Below are 21,068 nucleotides of genomic sequence, written 5' to 3' on the forward strand. Positions count from 1 at the left end.
TATTTTCATCAATACACAATACATATGTAAAGCGCTGCAAAATTTGACAGCGCTATACAAGTACCGGTAATAATAGTATTTAACCACTTCAGCTTCGGAAAGGTTTTATCCCCTTAATGACCATACTATTTGTTGGTGATTCCTGACTGCGTTACTTTAACAATTGCTCGGTCATACGACGCTGTACCCAAACAATTGATGTCCTTAAAACACAAATGGAGCTTTCTTTTGGTGGTATTTGATGACCTCTGCGGTTTTTAGATTTTGCGCTATAAACAAAAAAAAAAAAAAGGAGCGACAATTTTGAAAAAAAAAATATATATATTTTTTACTGTCTGCTGTTTTTATCAGTTTAGGCCAATTTGTATTCTGCTACATATTTTTGGTAAAAAAAAAAAATATAATCTTAAAAAGCGTATTTTAATTGGATTGCGCAAAAGCTATATCTACGGGATAGATTTTTGTACCGATCAAAGGGTTAAATGTACGCCTAAATGTGCTTGCCAACTGTGTGTGTTGGGGGGGAGGCAGGGCTCTGCGACAGGCACACAGAGATAGGCGTTTCAGCTTAGCTGAGACACACGATCTCACTGTGCCTGTTTGACAATTTAGATCTACGCGATTATGCACAGCCGAGCCGTCCTGCCACAGTAAATCTGTGTGGGGGGGGGGGGGGGGGGGGCGGCAAGTGGTTAAACCTACTGCAGCTTACCATTTCTTAAATGTGATGGCTGTATGCATTTTCTTTTCTAGGCTCACTCTATTGTCATGTGATCCAGACAGCAAGTCTTTTTCAAAAGAACAAGCTCTCCAGCAGAATGTATCAGTTCCAGAGATGAGAAAAACCATTGAACACTAGCGGCAGTGCTCACAATGATCAGCTTTTATGTAAAATTTATCCAGAAAAGGAAAACAAACTATCTACTGTAACTGCTTAACCACTTAAGCCCCGGAGGATTTGGCTGCTAAAAGACCAGGGTTTTTGCGATTTTTTACTGCGTGACTTTAACGGACAATTGCACGGCCGTGCGACGCTGTACCTAAACGAATTTGACGTCCTTTTTTTTCCCCACAAACAGAGCTTTCTTTTGGTGGCATTTGATCACCTGTGCGATTTTTTGATCATGCGCTATAAACAAAAAAAAAAAAAAAAAAAGCGTCAATTTTGATAAAACAATATTTTTCACATTTTTTTTTTATATGAAATTCCCCAAAAAAAAAAAAAAAAAAAAAAAAAAATGTAAAAATCAAAATTTAACATTGTCGGCCAATTTGTTTTATGCTACATATGTTTGGAAAAAAAAAAAAATCACAAAAAGCGTATTTTTATTGGTTTGCGCAAGAGTTATTGCGTTTACTAACAAGGGAAAGATTGTCATTTTTGGTGTTTTTTTTTTTTTTAACGCGTAATGGCGGCGATCTGCGATTTTTTTTGCGGTACTGCAACATTGCGGCGGACAGATCGGACCCTTGACTGACATTTTTGACACTTTTGGGGGTACCAATGACATTACTGCAGTAATCAGTGCTATACATATGCACTGTTACTGCAAAAATGACACTGGCAGGGAAGGGGTTAACTGTATTGGAGAGGGAGGGGTTAAGTGTGTACCTAGGGGCTGGTTTCTAACTGTAGTGGGACATGGCTATTGGTGTAAAAACAAAGATCAACGGTCCTACATAGTAGAACCGTCCGATCTCCATTTTTACACAGGGGAGAATGACAGACGGCTTGCGCCGGTCACACGCACTGACTTGTCATTGAACGAGCCGGGGCGGGCCTCGGCGGGCGGGCGAGCGCCCGCCCGCAATTGGCTCGCAAGTCAGTGACAGGCGAGTGACGTACCCCTACGTCACTCTGCCTGGCCGGGGCTGACCGCCGCAGTATATAGTCGTGCGGCGGTCGGCAACCGCTTAAAAAATTAGTTTGGATTCAACGTTAGTGTATTTAAATCTGCTAGTACATCTAACATTCTTCCCCCCCAGAATGACAATGCTGCTGTGCAAAAGGTGCCCCCTCAGTGGGGGTACTAACACAGGAGGTGTTTGACTGGTCAGATCAGGTGAAAACACAGAGAGGGGGGGGGGGGGGTTTTGCGGTTAAGTTTTGGGTTTAACACTATTTTAAAGTTGGTCATAAAATAAAAAGGATTTTTCTGCCCCCCCCATTCAGCCTGCACAGCAACAAAAATATCTAAAGAGGATTTCTCCACCCACACTACAAAGAGAAACCCTGCCAGCTGTTGAAATACCCGAACAATGGCGTTCTCCGAATTTTTTTTTTATTTTAAATATTTACAACATCTGAACATTAGGTCATCAAACACGATAGCAATAATGTATCTTGGTTTGCTACCTAATCAAATACCCATCTATCCCCAAAAAAGGATGTATTCTATGTTGCAGTAGACTGCAAAACCTAAAACCTATAAATGTGCGGACATAGCTGAAATTACAAAAAGTTGCTCTGGGACTCGAGGGGATTTTGGAAGAAAAAAAAACCGGTGACTTAATAAAGAGCTACATAGTATGACAATTCTGGTAAACATGTCCTTGGTGCGAATAACTTTCCATAAAAAAAAAAAAAAAAAAAAGTTTGTTAGCAGGCGTACCCATCTGATATATTTCACAGAAACTTTTAGTAGGTATGTATGTATATCTATCTATATCTAAAACATGCCAAGATACTGCATTTAAATGAATTACTGGAAAATATTGAAGGATATGCTTTGTTCATATTTCATGTCTAAGGTTTACAAATACTTAGTAAATTCACACTGTGTGGCGACATTCATTTTACCGAATGGTAAGACATCGGTCACTGCAGGGACACAACGGAAACAATCGTTTCCTGTGTGTCCTATTCACACTGCAACGCAGCCTAGCGCTGCAGCGAGCTGTAATAAAATGCAGACATGCTGCACTTTATCGCAGCACATTGGCGCAAATCACAGTGCAGTGAACTACGTTTTGGAATAAAGCTCATACAAAACAAAGGAGCAGTGCGATGAATTGCGCACCACACTGCCCCCTATCACAGCTGGCAATGTAGAGTGGCAAATCGCTTCTGCCGCTTTGCGATGCTCTGAATTGGCCCTCAACGAAGTTGAAATATAACAGACCTACTGACTGGAACACCAGGTGAAAATAAAGGAACAAAATGCAGCCACCACATCAAAGAACTGGTAGTAAACTTCAATTACATCTAAACCAGGGCAACCACAGATCCAAAGCTATTCTTAATGTCAGTTTAAGGACTGCCAATTTGCATAATTAGTAACCTTGCCAGCTTCAGAAACAAAGACTATAGGTTTAATACAATTCTGACATTTGAAACTATAAAAAAGGTTTTAAACCCAAGTCCTTCTACATAAGGAGATGTTCTATATCTCTCAAAATGTAATTTTCCTTGTGAAAAGTGCTTGGCAGAAGGTAAAGATCAAATATCCATGCATACCCATCTTACCTCTCCTACATATTCCATTACAAAGCTGTTTTTGCGTATCTTCTCCAGTGTCCTCACACCCCATCCCCTTCCATCAGGGGTCCTGAAAATGCAGAAGTTATACTGGATTCCCTTCTGCACTACTCTATTTGGGCACGATGGGCCACATCGGCAGAGGGAATTGCATTCATAAATTGGAAAGCCTGGCTTCACTTTCACTTGTCCTTCTTCATTATAAGCAAATTTGTGCTGAAAACCTCCAGGGCAACAGCCTCGCTCATCTGTGAAACAGTCCCGACATTTGCACCCTACAGCAGACTTGGTAATGGTCACTCCTTCCCCAACCCTGTACTCATTAATGTACACAAAGTCCCTGGGTGGACCTTCTAGATCCACTTCATTTTCTACAGTTATAAGGCCTGGGTGGGCCCGTTTGGAATTCACATGCTGCTCCCACAAACGAAGCCGTTGCCTTTGCTTTGCTTTAAGCACCACGTAGTGCGAGAGGCTGGAGTCTAGTCTGCGGGGGCAGCGTGCAACTATTTTTTTACTGGTTGATGTCCCAGCAGCCTTTGCTCTTCGTAACAGCTCCCGCTCCAGATCCCGGTGAAACTGCCGAAGTAGGTTGAAGCATCTGAGATGGCGACGTGGTTCCCACGAACACTCCGATTCCGGGTAGCCTTTCCATTTCACAAGGTAAAGTTCCTCCTCCTGAAGGGAGAAAAAATAAAATATGTGAAATCTCAATGTGCTGCATACTCTAGGGTCATCTGATGCCACTATGCTCTGTTGGTCTGAATGGAGTCTGCCCAGTCCTGGCAGCACATAGGCAAAATGCCTTACATGCTGCTCCTATGCCAATGTCACATGCAGTGTATCTAAAAAGGCGTTTACCACCAGTCTCTGAACCAGCATGAGTCCAACTTGCAGGATTCTTTTGTTTTCTTTAACCACTTGCCGCAAAAACCACGTACCTGTACATCATTGGCTTCAAAGCCATTGTACCAGAGGGATGCCTGCAGCTGCAAGCATCACCCAGGTACAGTTTTTTTCTTAAAAAGCCGACGGTCAGCTTTCTTGTAATAACAACAGCCACTCAGCTGTTAGAACAAGCAGCAGAAGGGGACGTCCCCCACTCTCGCCGCCTTCCGCAACTTTCCTGGGCTCTCGCATCCCACCAGCCAGCACGTCCCTTGACTGGCCGGAGACCTGAACAAAGCAGGAATCGGGTCTCCGATGTAGTAACCCAGAACCTACGTCACTTCCGGTTTACTTGGCAGCCAACAGTGCCAGTTTTAAAAAAGCTGGCGTTTTGAATACTTTCAAGTGCAGAGAAGAGGTTTGGGGTCTTCTACTCCAGATCGCTCCATAAAGAGTACCTGTCAATGCCGATTACTGTCACAAGGGATGTTTACATTCCTTGTGACAGCAATAAAAGTGATCAGGAAGTTTTATTTTTTTTTTTTTTTTTTTTTTTTTAAATTCATTAAAAAGTGTATCCCCCCCCAAAAAAAAGTGTGCGTTAGAAAGACCCCTGCGCAAATACAGTGGGACATAAGTTTGGCAATGTTCTCCATTTCATTTTCTAGGGCCTCTGCTAAATATATACTGTATCTCTCTTTCTATAAAGTACCAAACATTTTCATAGGTGACGCTGTTAAAATTTTTACAGGTTATAATATTGGGAGTTAATCAATCCGACATTTGCGGAGATACCTCACGCGGGTTACATTACACATGTGGGACCTTCGAGTGTTTGCATATATGCAATGCCCCCCCCCCCCCCCCCCCCACTGTGATATATCTTAGGGAAGGTGACATGTACTCTCTATGGAGACATCAGGGATTCATTAGACACCCAATGTTTACCCTGCCCTCCAATGAAGCTAATCAAGCACAGATCATGGAGAGTGGCCCATCGCACTACAGTGGCTGTAGAGCCACCCAGATCACTTTTACTGAACAACTGGCCACCAGCTGCAAAAGAGGACACTACTTGCTGCCAGGACTTTTTTTTTTTTTTTTTATAGGTTCAGCGGTCAGCAAGTGGTTAACAGTCTGGTCCCCACAAAATATGACCAGTTTAGACGGAAGCCAATTAATTTACTTTTCTTAAGAAAATAAAATCTATAAAAAGGATCTGTATTAATACATTTACCTGCACCCTCTTATAGTCACACAGATATTCCACTTCAAAATTGCAGATATTTTTCCGGTTCACCCCAAGAGCAGCAGAACATATATGCGCAAGTCGACATAACTCCTGAAGATGAGACTCTGTGGACAGACACTCAACTGAACAACCTGTAGGAAATGAGGGAGGAAAAAAAAAAACACCCAACCCATCAGCAGTGCATTACAAGTAATGGGTTACAAAAAATATATAAATATAAAAAAAAAAAAAAAAAAAGCACAAACTTACATAAGGCATAGAACTGAAAACTATAGCAAGCACATCATTTGATACAACCTATTGGACCATTTTGGTTTTGGAGAAATATGACATTTTTAAAGTGGTCAGTGTTCCATAGGAGAGGAATGCACAATTTCTGGTCACCAGGTTGCAAATGCTAATGAAAACTTTGGTGACCAGTCCAATGCCAGTGGGCAGGAGGGTACTGAAATACAGCTGGCAACAGTGTGACTATTTACAGCTGTTATGACAGCCAGCCCTCTCCCAGGGTTTGGTTCTATTCTCCTTGGCTTTTCAATAAATGCAGCCATATATCACTGGGCAAGTAAAGAAGGCAGATCTGCTACTGCCAGCCTGAGCTCTTGGTGGGACATGTACAATCAGCTGGCTTAGGAGTCCCCGGACCTTATGCTGACACTTCCCCAAGAATGGTCACAGAGCAAGCCCTGTGGCTGTCCAGTGGCCTTGTGTGTATAGAGGTGGTGGCGGTCAGACTGCTGTTGGGAAAGAGGGAGCATTCCCCCTTGTGGAGGCAGGAAACAAACTAACCCTCCAGGCTATTGATGATCCCTACGGTGACAAATAGGACAGGGAGAAGGATGCACACCAGGCAGTGTGGATAGTAAGGGACAGACCTTCTCCATCAACCACTGCAATGCCAACCACATATGAGCAGATCTGTCAGAACAATACATAGTCCCCTGCCTATACAATACATTCATTGTATGCTTTATCACACCAGAGTTACTGGGAAATTGTGTTTGTCTGACAAGTGAAATGTGGGACAAAAATCTTGCTTTGTGTGATCAGTTTTGAGCTCAGTATACAGGTGCATCTCATAAAATTTGAATATCATCAAAAAGTGAAACTAATTTTATATAGATGCGTTACACAGTGATATATTTCAAGCATTTTCTTTTCTTTTATTTTGATGATTATGGCTTACAGCTAGTGTAAACCCAAAATTCAGTATCTCAGAAAATTACATAAGACCCAAAAAAAAAAAAAAAAAAAAAAAACACGATTTTTGACTTACCGTAAAACCCATTTCTCAGATGTTTGACGGACACAGCTTCTGTCATTCTAGACCATTAGGTTATGCTGCCCCCTACAGGAGAAGGACACCAAGCAGAAAAAAATAATTTCTGGCTACACCCATGGGCAGTCTCAGGGGGTATACTTCCTCATCCTGATATAGTCACTCAGTTTAGTTACAAATTATAACTCCACAGATGGGTGGGTTCGGTGTCCGTCAATCAACATCGCAGAAATGGATTTTACAGTAAGTCAAAAATCCCATTTTTTCTCTTTCGTTCATCAATGGACACAGCTCCTGTCATTCTTGACCATTGGGACGTCCCAAAGCAGTGTCAAACATGAGGGGTGGGAAAAGAGCAAAAAATTCCCAAGGCTAAAAACAGTAGCCAACCAGACGACACGGCTCAAACAAAACAACTGGAGCCCACCTGAAAAAAAAACAAATACACCCTCAAAGAGGATCAGGTCCTCTTAACAACCTGCAAAACTTTGTGGCCAAAAGAAGCATCCGAAAATGCCAATACATCCACTTGATAAAACTCTGTAAAAGTGCGCACCGACGACCAGGTGGCCACCTTGCAAACCTGCGTCACTGACCTCTTGCTGACGGAAGGCCCAGGAGGCACTAAGCGCCCTAGTAGAGTGCGCCTTGACAGGGAAAAGAGGAACCTGACCCCTGATGGAATCACCGTCCCTGAATAACCGCCTGTCTGATCCATCTGGAAACGGTCGCAGAGGAAGCAGACAACCCTTTGCACGGTCCATCCGTGAGCACAAATAGTAAGTCTGACTTCCTGGCAGCTACAGAGTCTTTCAGGATTACCCCAATTGCCCGGACCACATCTAAGGCATGCAAGGCAAGTTCCTTTGGATGTTAAGGCCTGGGACACAGGGAAGGCAACACAAAAAGGCCACCTTCTGGGACAGCATTAAGCAGGGGAATCTTCTAGTGCTGCAACGATGCGTCAACGTAATCGATTACGTCGACTACAGAAATAAGTCAACGTGCGTGAAAGGCGTCGACGCATCACACGCCCCCTGCTCGTGCCGGCTTTCTCCTCCTCCGAGTGCACAAGACACGAAAAGACTGAAGCATGAAAAGACTGGGAGATAAGGTCATTACTCAGCTATGTCGGGGTCAGTGTTTGCTGCAACCCCTGCTGTGAGAAGATCCAAAGAACGCCATGCTGCTGCTGATGGCAGAGAGCCGTTTCCAGCAGAAATAACAGCTCGTCGCAGCTTAGAGAAAGATCCATACAATACTGTGCAGGCTGATGGACCTGTCTGTAGGTTCAACTGAGAAAAAGGTTTCTTAGTTTCTGTTATAACATTTTGTAAATAAGGAATTCCTTTTTCTCCTTCACTGATGGGCACTGATAGGCTTTACCCCGCTCTCATCTAAATCTATATGCACACTATAGAGCTTTACCCTGCTCTCCTCTCATATAATAAAGTACACTATAGATCAGTGCCAGCAGCTTTGCTTGTATGCTATTGCGGATAAGGATAGTAAATGGCACTCCGCCCTTTCCAGGATTTCTCTTGCAAGGCTTTTGCTTCTGGCATCTCCCTGCTTGTTCAGATAGGCGACTGTTGTGGTTTTTTTCTGTTCTTAGGGACAGACGGCTTGAGGTTAAACTCCTCCTTGCCGGATTTGTTGTGTCCCGTGCTATTTTGGACCAGTCTTATCGAATCCTCTGGCTTGGCAAAAGGGTGTTTTCCCCTTACTCTTTTTGGTTTGAGGAAATCCCTTGTTTTTGGCTGCGGTTCTGTCCAATACCATTTCAAGGTCGGGTCGGAACAGTAAATCACCTGTCAAAGGAATGCCGTATAATCTGTTTTTTGTAGGCGATGTCTCCCTCACATGACTTCAGCCACAGGCCTCTCATAGCTGAATTAATTAGGCCAGTGGTTCTGGCTGATATCCTTACGGATTCTGCTGATGGGTCAGCCAGGAAAGCTGCCGCTCTGGTTAGAGTGGAAATGTTTTTTACCAGCTCCTCTCTTGTGGTGTCCCCCTTATGCAGTTCTTGCAGCTGTGTCAGCCAGACCAATATGGTCCTGGCTATGCAGGTGGAGGCTATATTAACACCAGAGTGTATCGTTATCAGGCATTTTTTCAGGTGTTTTTTTGCAGGCGTTTGTTGGAGGCAGGCATTGACATCTAACAAAAACGCTTGTAATCCGCTAAAAAAGAAGCTCATGTACTTTGAGCTTCAGGTGACAAAACGCTCATATGTGAACAAGGGCCATTGAAATGAATGGGATTTTGCTTGTTGGGCGCTTTGAGACTTCAGAGACGAGCGTTTTACGAGGTGGAATATGCTCAGGTGTGAACAAGGCCTTAGATTTGCAGCTGCAGCTTCCCAGGCTCTTCTTAGAAGTGCTTCCATCTATAGGATCAGAGTTCCAGAGTCATCAAAAGCCAAGTCAACTTTGTTAGCGATTCTAGCAAGTGAGGCATCTACCTTGGGGCATTTAGCCCAGGGTTTAGTATCCTCCTCTGAATGGATACCTGCGTTTAATTGCAGCTGGGCTAAAAAGCTTATTTTCCGGTTCTGTCCATTCTTTTAGGGACTCGTGTACCGGGAATTTTCTAGGTTTTTTCGGTTGTAAACCTTTATAACTTACATAGAGAAAGCTCTGCGACCACCTCCGGGAAAGTCCCGGAGAGCCAAGGCTCTCGTGCACATCGCTGGATCACAATGGGGCTCAGGCAAGTATTAGGGGGGACTGCTGCACACAGACCTTGAGCCTTTAGAACCACAAAGTATTTTCAGGGACTCTATGCTTCATACCGTGGGATGAGTGTACAATGTGAGTATCCTTATGCTTGGATTGAATTTTGGCTACAAATGTGTCACACTAATCCAATATCCCACAAGGGAGGATTATGCTTACTATCGCCTCCCTAGGCAACATGTTTGGCTCAAGGAGAAAATCAAAAACCAATCTAGGAGGGGAGGTAGAGGGGGGGGGGGGGCTGTGACCCTTGCTACCTATGGCTTTGATACTGTCAGCCATCATTGACAGTTCCTGGCTTTAAGGCAGAAAACTCCTCTCTGGGGGGGGGGGGGGGTAGAGAAGAAGGAAAGGGATGAAGCTAATGTGGAAAATGGCCCAGCGGAATGGCTAGAGGATTGCAGGGAGAAAATATTCAGGGCAATCCAGTCAGGAAGGCTTGATCGGACGGGCCAGACACCCCTGTGGACTAGCGGGTGTAAACATACTTGTGTGTTTTTAACCGCCTACCTCACATGCGCTAAAAAAAAAAAAAAAAAAAAAAACACAGGAGGGAATCCCTTCTTCCCTGTTTAGGCAGACCAGAGGTGGTCGGGTGTAAAACGGACAGGCTGATAAACACACACACACACAAGATTCCCCCAACCACTCAAAACGAGGTGGATAGGGGATTCTCTCTCGAAACGTGTAAGCCATTGAGGTCTAGATGGATGCTTCCTAATATTGAGACAGCTGATTTGGAAGCGTGGATTATCCATCACTGTTAAGCTTGTGATATACACCCATTTGTATCTTATGATATACACCCATTTGTATCTTATTTCAATAAAAAGGTTTTGTAAAGGGCAATGCGCTAGGCTAGTGCTCCCTCTTTTCATTCTCTACATTTTTAAGGCTCGGTTCACACTGGTGTTGGACTGCCATTCATTTTGAATGGCACCCCCCATGCAGTGCGGGAACCCCATGATCAAAAAGGCCCTGTTTTACGCAACACAAATAAATGGGCTGCCGTGCCCGAGCAAACGTGGGACGCATGGCTCGCACTGGTTTGAGTCAAGTCTTAAAAGTCCAACATGCTGCATGTTTAAAACCACACCTCCCCATTAAAATGCACTGAAAGCATAATCAATGACAACCATAATTGCCCTTTTTTGGTGCGTTTTGAGTCACATTTCCTTTTTTTCCACAGGTTTTGGCTGATGTCAGCCAACCACAGAACACACTGGCAAAAACATATATGTATTTTTGCAACAGACCAGTATGAAAGCAGTCAATCATATGCCCGTGCAGGGCTACGTTTAGGCTCATTCACACCTGAGCGATTTTCTGCTTGAGGCTGGTAGCTCTAAAATGCTCAACAAGCCAAATCCCATTTGTTAAAAAGGCCCTGTTCAGATCCGAACATTCTGTTGGCAGAAGCAAAATGCCTGAATCCAATCGAGAATTTGTGGAAAGAACTGAAAACTGCTGTTCACAAACGCTCTCCATCCAACCTCACTGAGCTCGAGCTGTTTTGCAAGGAGGAATGGGCAAAAATTTCAGTCTCTCGATGTGCAAAACTGATAGAGACATACCCCAAGCAACTTACAGCTGTAATCGCAGCAAAAGGTGGCGCTACAAAGTATTAACTTAAGGGGGCTGAATAATTTTGCACGCCCAATTTTTCAGTTTGTTAAAAAATTTTGAAATATCCAATAAATTTCGTTCCACTTCATGATTGTGTCCCACTTGTTGATTCTTCACAAAAAATTAGTTTTATATCTTTATGTTTGAAGCCTGAAATGTGGCAAAAGTTTGAAAAGTTCAAGGGGGCCGAATATCGCAAGGCACTGTAATGGGACAGATTAACAATCCTAAATCAAACTTTCACTTTTTAATACTTGGTTGCAAATCCTTTGCAGTCAATTACAGCCTGAAGTCTGGAACGCATAGACATCACCAGACGCTGGGTTTCATCCCTGGTGATGCTCTGCCAGGCCTCTACTTCCAACTGTCTTCAGTTCCTGCTTGTTCTTGGGGCATTTTCCCTTCAGTTTTGCTTCAGCAAGTGAAATGCATGCTCAATCGGATTCAGGTCAGGTGATTGACTTGGCCATTGCATAACATTCCACTTCTTTCCCTTAAAAAAAACTCTTGGTTGCTTTCGCAGTATGCTTAGGGTCATTGTCCATCTGCACTGTGAAGCGCCGTCCAATGAGTTCTGAAGCATTTGGCTGAATATGAGCAGATAATATTGCCCGAAACACTTCAGAATTCATCCTGCTGCTTTTGTCAGCAGTCACATAATGAATACAAGAGAACCAGTTCCATTGGCAGCCATACATGCCCACGCCATGACACTACCACCACCATGCTTCACTGATGAGGTGGTATGCTTTGGATCATGAGCAGTTCCTTTCCTTCTCTATACTCTTCTCTTCTCATCACTCTGGTACAAGTTGATCTTGGTCTCATCTGTCCATAGGATGTTGTTCCAGAACTGTGAAGGCTTTTTTAGATGTTTGGCAAACTCTAATCTGGCCTTCCTGTTTTTGAGGCTCACCAATGGTTTACATCTTGTGGTGAACCCTCTGTAGTCACTCTGGTGAAGTCTTCTCTGGATTGTTGACTTTGACACACATACACCTACCTCCCGGAGAGTGTTCTTGATCTGGCCAACTGTTGTGAAGGGTGTTTTCTTCACCAGGGAAAGAAATATTCGGTCATCCACCACAGTTGTTTTCCGTGGTCTTCTGGATCTTTTGGTGTTGCTGAGCTCACCGGTGCATTCTTTCTTTTTAAGGATGTTCCAAACAGTTGATTTGGCCACACCTAATGTTTTTGCTATCTCTCTGATGGGTTTGTTTTGTTTTTTCAGCCTAATGATGGCTTGCGTCACTGATAGTGACAGCTCTTTGGATCTCATATTGAGAGTTGACAGCAACAGATTGCAAATGCAAATAGCACACTTGAAATTAACTCTGGACCTTTTATCTGCTCCTTGTAAATGGGATAATGAGGGAATAACACACACCTGGCCATGGAACAGCTGAGCAGCCAATTGTCCCATTACTTTTGGTCCTTTAAAAAGTGGGAGGCACGTATACAAACTGTTGTAATTCCTAAACCTTTCACCGGATTTGGATGTAAATACCCTCCAATTAAAGCTGAAAGGTTGTAGTTAAAGCACGTCTTGTTTTTTTTCCATTTCAAATCCATTGTGGTGGTGTATAGAGCCAAAAAGATTAGAATTGTGTCAATGAATACAAATAATGTGCAATAAAACATATATGCAAATATAAAGTGCTAAATAAAGGTGCAGCTAAAATACCATATATCACCCAATATCACCTACTACAGAGTGATAGAAGTGCTCAATGTTTCCTCAAAATGATAGTAGAAATAAACAATAGATGATCTACAATAAAAGTCCATATAACGTGTGCCAAGTGATGTTCCTAATTTCCATGCTGGTGCAAGTTTTGCTGATCTACCACCTAGTGAACCACTCAGCAGAAGCACTTAGACCACTAGGACCTATAGTGCCTGTAGTATTCCTCTCTTTGGGAAGCAATTCCTCCTAGGGGTAGGCCAGGATATCATATTGGAAAGTGACAATCCAATGGTGCGCGTCTCTCAAAAAAGCCCTTCATTGTGCAATGTACTTTATTGAAATGGGTAAACAAGAGTATAGCATTCACTCACATTTTTAGGTGCCTCCAGTGAAACCCTCTGTAAAGCATAAAAGTTCAGGAACAAGAAAGCGCTGCTCCGCTGATGACGTGCATTACAAATGCGTTCCACCCCACACGGACCTGCTGCAAACCGGAAGTGATGTCACTCAGAAACCTTCCCATATGAGATCCTGGCTTACCCCTAAGAGGAATTGCTTCCCAAAGTGAGAAATACTACAGGCACTATAGGTCCTAGTGGTCTAAGTGCTTCTGCTGAGTGGTTCACTAGGTGGTGGATCAGCAACACTTGCACCAGCATGGAAATTAGGAAAACATCACTTGGCACCCGTTATATGGACTTTTATTGTTGATCATATATTGTTTATTTCTACTATCATTTTGAGGAAACATTGAGCACTTCTATCACTCCGTAGTAAGTGATATTGGGTGATATATGGCATTTTAGCTGCACCTTTATTTAGCACTTTATATTTGCATATATGTTTTATTGCACTTTATATGTATACAATTAGTATACATTGCACTGGATTATCATCACCTCCTTGATGTCACGTTTTTATCCTTGATTACACCGAACCCAGCGCTGATTGCACAGCACTTTACATGTACACACTAATATACATTTTTTTTTTAAACATTGTATGTAGCAAAGTTTAGCATGGCATATATATATATGATGCACCGAAATTTCAGCCACCTAAATTATCGGCCGAAAATGGGTCTATCCCATTTCGGCCGATAATGGGTTAAAACTGCAGAAATGAATGGCCGTGAGAAAGGAGGAGGGTGCAGCGCAGGTTTAAAAAGTCCCGCCTCTGGCCGGCCGCCCGCCTCCCAGTGATGTCACTACTACTACGATCTGTACATGAATGAAGTGACACACCGGACAGGAGAGCGGCCGCTATTAGCTGTAACTATGTGAGCTTCACTTCCCTGTCAGGCATGTATCTCCTCTGACAGGGAAGTGAAGGCTCACATAGTTATAGCTATTAGCGGACGCTCCCCCCGCCCGGTGTGTCCATTCATTCTCATCGTGCCGCTGACAGGGAAGTGAAGCTCACATAGTTACAGCTACCGCATTAGCGGCCGCTCGCCCGCCCTCCCGCCGTGTCAGTTCATTCATACACAGATCGTAGTAGTGACATCACTGGGAGGCGGACCGCCGGACAGAGGCGTGTCTTTTGAATGAAGGACACCGGAGGAGCACTCAGCAGAGTGAGAGTAAGGAGATCGAATCGTTGGGATAGGGAGGGACGCTGAGGCAGAGGGGGGGGGAGGTTAGCTGAGGCAGCTTACCAATGGTATTAGTATTTTGCAGCATGAGGGGGTTAATATATTGTCACTGCTGGTCACTGATGCATTAGTGACCGACAAGTGGCAGTTAATTAACCCCTTTGTGCTGCATTAGTGCAACCAGTATCAGTGCAACCAGTGTTAATTAACACTGATACTGGTTACACTAATGCAGCACAAAGGGGTTAATTAACTGCCACTGGTCAGTCACTAATGCATCAGTGACCAGCAGTGACAATATATTAACCCCCTCATGCTGCAAAATACTAATACCATTGGTAATTAAATTAACCTCTTGCCAACCCATCACAGTAGAAATACTGTGACAGGGTGGCAGCGACCGGTGTACGTCGCTGCCTGTTTTTGGTGTATGCCCCTCTTCTATCTATTTTAAAATTATTTGGGGGAAAAAAGTAATTTTCAGTTTTCGGCCAAGGGCATCCTGCATTTTCGCTTTTGGCCGAAAATTTTCATTTCGGTGCATCCCTTATATATATATATGTCACACTTTTTTGTTTGTGCATTAACCAGCAGCGCCGCCTCATCACATACATCTTCATTGGAAATCATATAACCTACTTTCCATGCATTTTTGATGCAGAAAACAAAGTGCACTGGGTTGCATGTGGTGTGAACTGGCCCTGAGTGCCGGTTCACACTTCTGCGGATGCACTGATCGCATGTAATTGGGAGCGCACTGCTCCTTCATTACATGCGATCTGATGTGCGGATGCGAATTTAGCCATACACTTTGTATGGCTGAATTCGCAGCGCACCTGCAGCAAACACGCACAGGAGGCATTTTACAAGCTTTTTTTGGCCCCAATGACTAATAGAAATGCATGACTCCAGCATTTTACAAGCATTTTCTGCTTAAATAGCAGTTCTTCACCCTAAATTCCCTCCCCTTCTCCTCCCACTAGGACTTTCTATTGGCAAAAAAAATAAAAAAAAAGCAAAATCGATACGCTCCGGTGTGAATGGAGCCCTACCCTCGCAAAGATGTACAGGTATTCCATGCATCCCTATGCAGGCAGTCCCTTTGAGGTCAATTGGGACAGCAGATGCTGCTCCCAACCTGACACCCATGCGGGTGTGTTCAGGGACATGAAGCCGCACAGATGTCAGAGTAGGAGCCGCATCTGTCTGTCTAGCCTAAAGTTTCCGTGGAACCCCAGGGTTCCTGCAGAGGTTGCTACGGGTTCCTTAAGCAATTTCTGCCTTTCAGTAAGTTCCCCTGACACCTTTGATCTTTTTAGCCATCTGGAAGAAGGTAATTCTTCCCAATGTTCACAAGTGTAAGGAGCATTCATCCCACTGACCATCACACTAATGTATTAGGAGTTGTAGATATAGTCATTTGTAGCATTGGTTCCCCGAGATCTGAACATTTTTTCAAGGCTTCCTCTGTGTTGAAAGGTTGGGAAAGGCGGCTCTAGTCGCTGCACCCCAATCACCATTATTTGGACCCCTGTGCTCCACAGACAGACACTAGTTTAGTGGGTCCTGTGTGAAGGAGGTGCAGACAGACAAAGCTGTGTGGTATAATAATAGGTGTCCCTGAGGTGGTGGAGAAGTCATTCCCATCTACAATCCCTTCCTGTCAGGAACATGACTGAGATCAGCAGAAGGGGAGCCCCTGGCCCATGCAGGAAAAGTCCCAGTCATACAAACAGAAAGTTTTCCTCCAGCACAGCAAAGACCACACTGAGGACTATGAGAGGGGACAATGTCAGGTCCTCTTTATAAGCACCCCCTGCTTTCCAATAGAAGGGTAATAACTCCACCACCATCGCTGGAACCCTGTCCTGTCACAGGTGACCCCCATACCCTGGAGACCAGGAACTGGGAGCGAGAGCTGGAGGAGTGGAAGCCTCAGACCTTCATACACCTCACTTCCCGGAGTCCCCCGCACCCAGCCGTTACCTCCCCCTTCTTCCTCTCCCTCACAGCACCCCCAAACCCCACACCTTCCTCCCCGGGACACTCACCACGAACAGCGTTTAAATTCTCCGCCATGTTGCGCGGGACAGTCTCTGCGCCCCCGGGTCCAGTCTTTATTCCGATTGGCCCCTGAGCCCCGGCGCGGGCAGCATGGCCGGCTTCTGATTGGCCGCGGCCGGCGTGACGTCACCAAAGAGGAGGGTACGCGAAATTGCGCGCCATTTCATTAGGCTCGCCAAAGAGGCGGGAAAAGCGCTTGCGTCCGCCTCAAGGTTGTTGGCAGCCGCAAGAGGCCGAGAGCGAATAGTCTTCGCTCCCTGGCGGCCATTTTTGTTAAGCTTTAACATTGAGCTTTACGGACAGTGGGCTACAGTATGATGGCGGCTGTGTGAAATACTGGGTACATGTTGTGAAAAGGTGGTTGTATTTAATAAGACTCTAGGAGCCAGGAGAACTTTTATACTAGCGTTTTATGGTAAATAGCTGGGCATACGTAGAAGACTGTATCGCTGGTGGGCATCTCTGTCAGTGTGACAGCTGGTGGTGCTTTGTGTTAGCACTGACAGCTGATTGTCTTTGATTACACAAGGAGAGCTTCTATCTCTCAATGTTTTCTGTATGAGGGGGCTACCACAGCAGCCCTCATTCATACATTTGTGTTATGTCTAGATCACCAAACACAATTTCCAATAAAAAGTTTTTCCTTTTATTAAAGCAGAACTAAGCTGTAACAGAGGACCCAATGAACTGGAAGCACCAATTCATTCATGTTTGTTATTCAAAGCAAACCCCCATATCTCCATGCTTGCTCAGAAATCACTTTACCACCGGAGGATTTTGCTGTCTTACGTCCAGGCCACTTTTTGCGATTCGGCGCTGTGCGTCTTTAACTGACAATTGCGCGGTCATGCAATGCTATACCCAAACAAAATTGACGTCCTTTTTTTCCCACAAACAGAGCTTTCTTTTGGTGGTATTTGATCACCTGTGCGATTTTTACTTTTTGCGCTATAAACAAAAAAAGAGCGACAATTTTGAAAAAATAACAATATTTTTCACATTTTTTTATATGAAATTCCCCCCAAAAAATGTAAAAATCTAAATTTTTTATCATTTTAGGCCAATTTGTTTTCTGCTACATATTTTTGGTAAAAAAAATCACAATAAGCGTATTTTGATTGGTTTGCGCAAAAGTTATTGCGTTTGCTAACTAAGGGAAAGATTTCTCTCGTTTTTGGTGGGTTTTTTTTAACGAGTAATGGCGGCGATCTGCAATTTTTTTGCGGGACTGCGACATTGCGGCGTACAGATCGGACCCTTGACTGACATTTTTGACACTTTTGGGGTTACCAGTGACATTACTGCAGTAATCAGTGCTATACATATGCACTGTTACTGTAAAAATGACACTGGCAGGGAAGGGGTTAATTTTATTGGAGAGGGAGGGGTTAATGTATGCCTGGTGCTTACTAACATGTGTGGCGAAAGGTGACTGAGTGACACAAGGACAAATCGCAGGTTCAGCTATGCTGAATCCTGTAATCTGTCACTGCCTGTCACTTAGGAGATCCGCCCGCTTTGTTTACACAAGCGGGCGGATCTCCACACTCGATCCCCGACGATCAGGGAAGAGAAGCGGCGATCGTCGCTGCTCCTCCTCTGGCCCGACTCCTGCTGTGACTGAATACAGAAGGGGGAGTGTCTGGTGACGTAGGTCTACGTCGCCAGACGATAACGAACCACTTTGCCGCAGTAGAGCTCTAGTGAGCAGACGGCAAAGTGGTTAAAAAATATCCCCTAAGAGCCGGTTCACACTACTCAGACTTGTCAGGCGACCATGCTGTGCAATGGAACCATTCTAATCAGAGCGACTCAAGTCGCTCCGACTTAGAAAAAGGTTCCTGCACTACTTTTGTGAGAAGTCGGAACGACTTGCATTGACTTCTATTATGAGAAGTCGTTTGCAAGCCGCGATGAAGTCGTGCTGCACGGGCGACTTCAAAGTTGGGGCAACTTTGAGTCGTGGTAGTGTGAACCGGCTCTTAGCCTATCTGGCCATGGCTATCTTGAGTACAGGCAGACATATTATTGTTGCATTTACTTCCTGGAATCCATCTGCACTTAGCTCAGGAATGCAGACAGGAGGGTGTGCTTAGAAAGCCCCTTCTCTAGATGAAAGACAAAAAAAGGCCATAAAGACTCTTGGAATGTATGGCATCATTTTGGGCTAGGTCATAAATCAGGAAACTACTGAAGAAATGTGAAAGACAAGATTCAAACAAGTAAATATAACATACCTTTCTATCTATTTACTAATGTAAGCAGCATAAGGTTTTTAAATAATGCAATAGTTCACTTTTACCACAAAACTGCCTTGGCAGATAAGGGAGATCCCTAGACCTTGCTAGAGGTCAGAGATATGCAAACCCTGGCCCTCCAGATGTTGCAGAACTACAAGTCCCATGATGCATAGCAAGACTCTGACAGCCACAAGCATGACACCCAGAGGCAAAGGCATGATGGGACTTGTAGTTTTGCAACAGCTGGAGGGCCAGGGTTTGCATATCCCTGCTATAGGTGTAGGCCATTTACATACCTCTCACCTTGACTGGAATCCTCCCAGGACGAAGCTAAGTGAGGCCTAGACATTACTGCTCACCTCCTCCATCACAGGAGTGAGCTCTTTCTCTCATTCAAACCTCCTCACATTCACTTTCTCTTCCCTGATGCAGTAGAGCAGTGTCTCTTAACCATTTTTCAGTCAAAGCACCCTTTAAAAATTATAGAAAATCTCAAGGCACCCTTAAAAAATTATGGACAGTGTAGAGCAGGGATATGCAAACTGTGGCCCTCCAGATGTTGCAGAACTTCAAGTCCAATGAGCATAGCAAGACTCTGACAGCCACAAGCATGACACCTAGAGGCATGATGGGAATTGTAGTTTTGCTGGAGGACCACAGTTTGCCTATCCCTGGTCTAGAGGAACCCCATTCTAAAATGTAAAAAATATTCTAATAGTTTTACATAATGCAGCAACATCCACACAAGTAAGGACACCCAACATTAGAGGGGATTAATTCTTCCAAACCAAATGAACTTTTGCAAACTGGCACTGACTAGTATTCCAATGTTTCTCTTCTCCCTCAGTTTTTCTCCATCACTCAGCTAATGGGACCCCAACGCTGATGTAGAGGGGCAAGAGAGAGGGATACAAGGATGCTATGCAGGTGACTGACATCCTCCGTAATAACTGATGATGCTCTTGGATCAAGGGTCTAAAGACAGGTAATGATGTGAACAGTGCCATGACCCACAGTCTCCACTCACATCCCTGAATTCTAAAGTTAATAATGGATGAATTATTATTATTATTATACAAGATTTATATAGCGCCAACAGTTTGTGTAGACGCAGGGGTCTTCAAACTATGGCCCTCCAGCTGTTCAGGAACTACATCTCCCATCATGCCTTGTCATGTCTGTGAATGTCCAATTTTTTCAATGCCTCATGGGATGTGTAGTTCCACAACAGCTGGAGGGCCATAGTTTGAGGATCCCAGCTTGGTTGTTAGGACACCAGCAGCTAGAAGGTTGTAATGGTGCACAATGAAAACATGTGGCTTGCTTAGTGTAACTAAAAGGCAGGCTTCATCCACATGCTGGCTTGTATACAATGTTTGGGCGATTTTTGAGCATTTTGCCAAGGCACCCCTGGAGACACCTCAAGGCACCCCAGGGTGTCTGGGCATCCTGGTTGAAAAAGGCTGCAGTAGAGTATCAGATAGGTCAATATTTAGGGGCAGGGACACAGAACCGATGATAATTAATGTATTCTATAATTAGATGATTTTATCATTAAATATGTTATAAATATTATAAATAAATGAATAATTAATGAAATGATTAAATCAATACATTTTATTTTAAATACATATTATTAATCCCCTCATGGCAGAGGATAACACAAATCCTAATGCTTGAACACAATTTTGCAACTTTGACATATGTTAATGAAACTGTACATATCATTGCATGTACATTGTGTATCCAGGTGTTTGCTCCAGCAGGGGAAAAAAAATCCTTCCTGATCTTCCAAGAGGCAATCCTAAAAGCAACACATCACCCGCCAGGTGCCATCAATGTCCTCCTGAGCAAAATACCCACAGAACAGTTGATGGCTGTCTGTGGCACAAAGTCCTTGAACTCTGGTTCCAAGGCCCTCAACAGGTCGTGTGCAAAGTGGCACTGCCAGAAAACATGTGGTGCAGTTTCCTTCTTGATGGTGCATAAGGGGCAGTGCCTGTATCCGCACCAGTTTCTGGTATGTATAAATGTCCTGAGTGGGCATCCATGCCAGATACTGAGAGGTGTTAGATCTCTCGGTTCTCAGTATAGAGGCGCCAGGGGACAGATGCAGCATTCGACCGATGCCACATCCACCTAGGTAACTATGAATCTGGAAAAAACAGAAATCCCATACATCTCTTTTAATTACTTTGACACCTCCATGCACTCCCTGT

The 21,068-nt window shown here is 44.1% G+C and overlaps 1 protein-coding gene across 1 annotated transcript in view; it reads right to left on the minus strand.

The window, feature by feature from the left end:
- The window catches only part of SUV39H1 (SUV39H1 histone lysine methyltransferase), a 37,107-nt gene extending 20,453 nt beyond the window's left edge, over positions 1–16,654 (minus strand). The window contains exons 1-3 of the mRNA XM_082262661.1: positions 16,597–16,654; positions 5,604–5,749; positions 3,467–4,156 (exon numbers count right to left, since the gene is read on the minus strand). Coding sequence (XP_082118787.1) covers positions 3,467–4,156; positions 5,604–5,749; positions 16,597–16,624 — 864 coding nt within the window. The 5' untranslated portion in view covers positions 16,625–16,654. The remainder of the gene's footprint in view (positions 1–3,466; positions 4,157–5,603; positions 5,750–16,596) is intronic.
- Between the last annotated feature and the right edge of the window lie 4,414 nt (positions 16,655–21,068).

This window comes from Pelophylax lessonae (genome assembly GCF_965119305.1).
Source record: "Pelophylax lessonae genome assembly, chromosome: 7".
Lineage (NCBI taxonomy): Eukaryota > Metazoa > Chordata > Amphibia > Anura > Ranidae > Pelophylax > Pelophylax lessonae.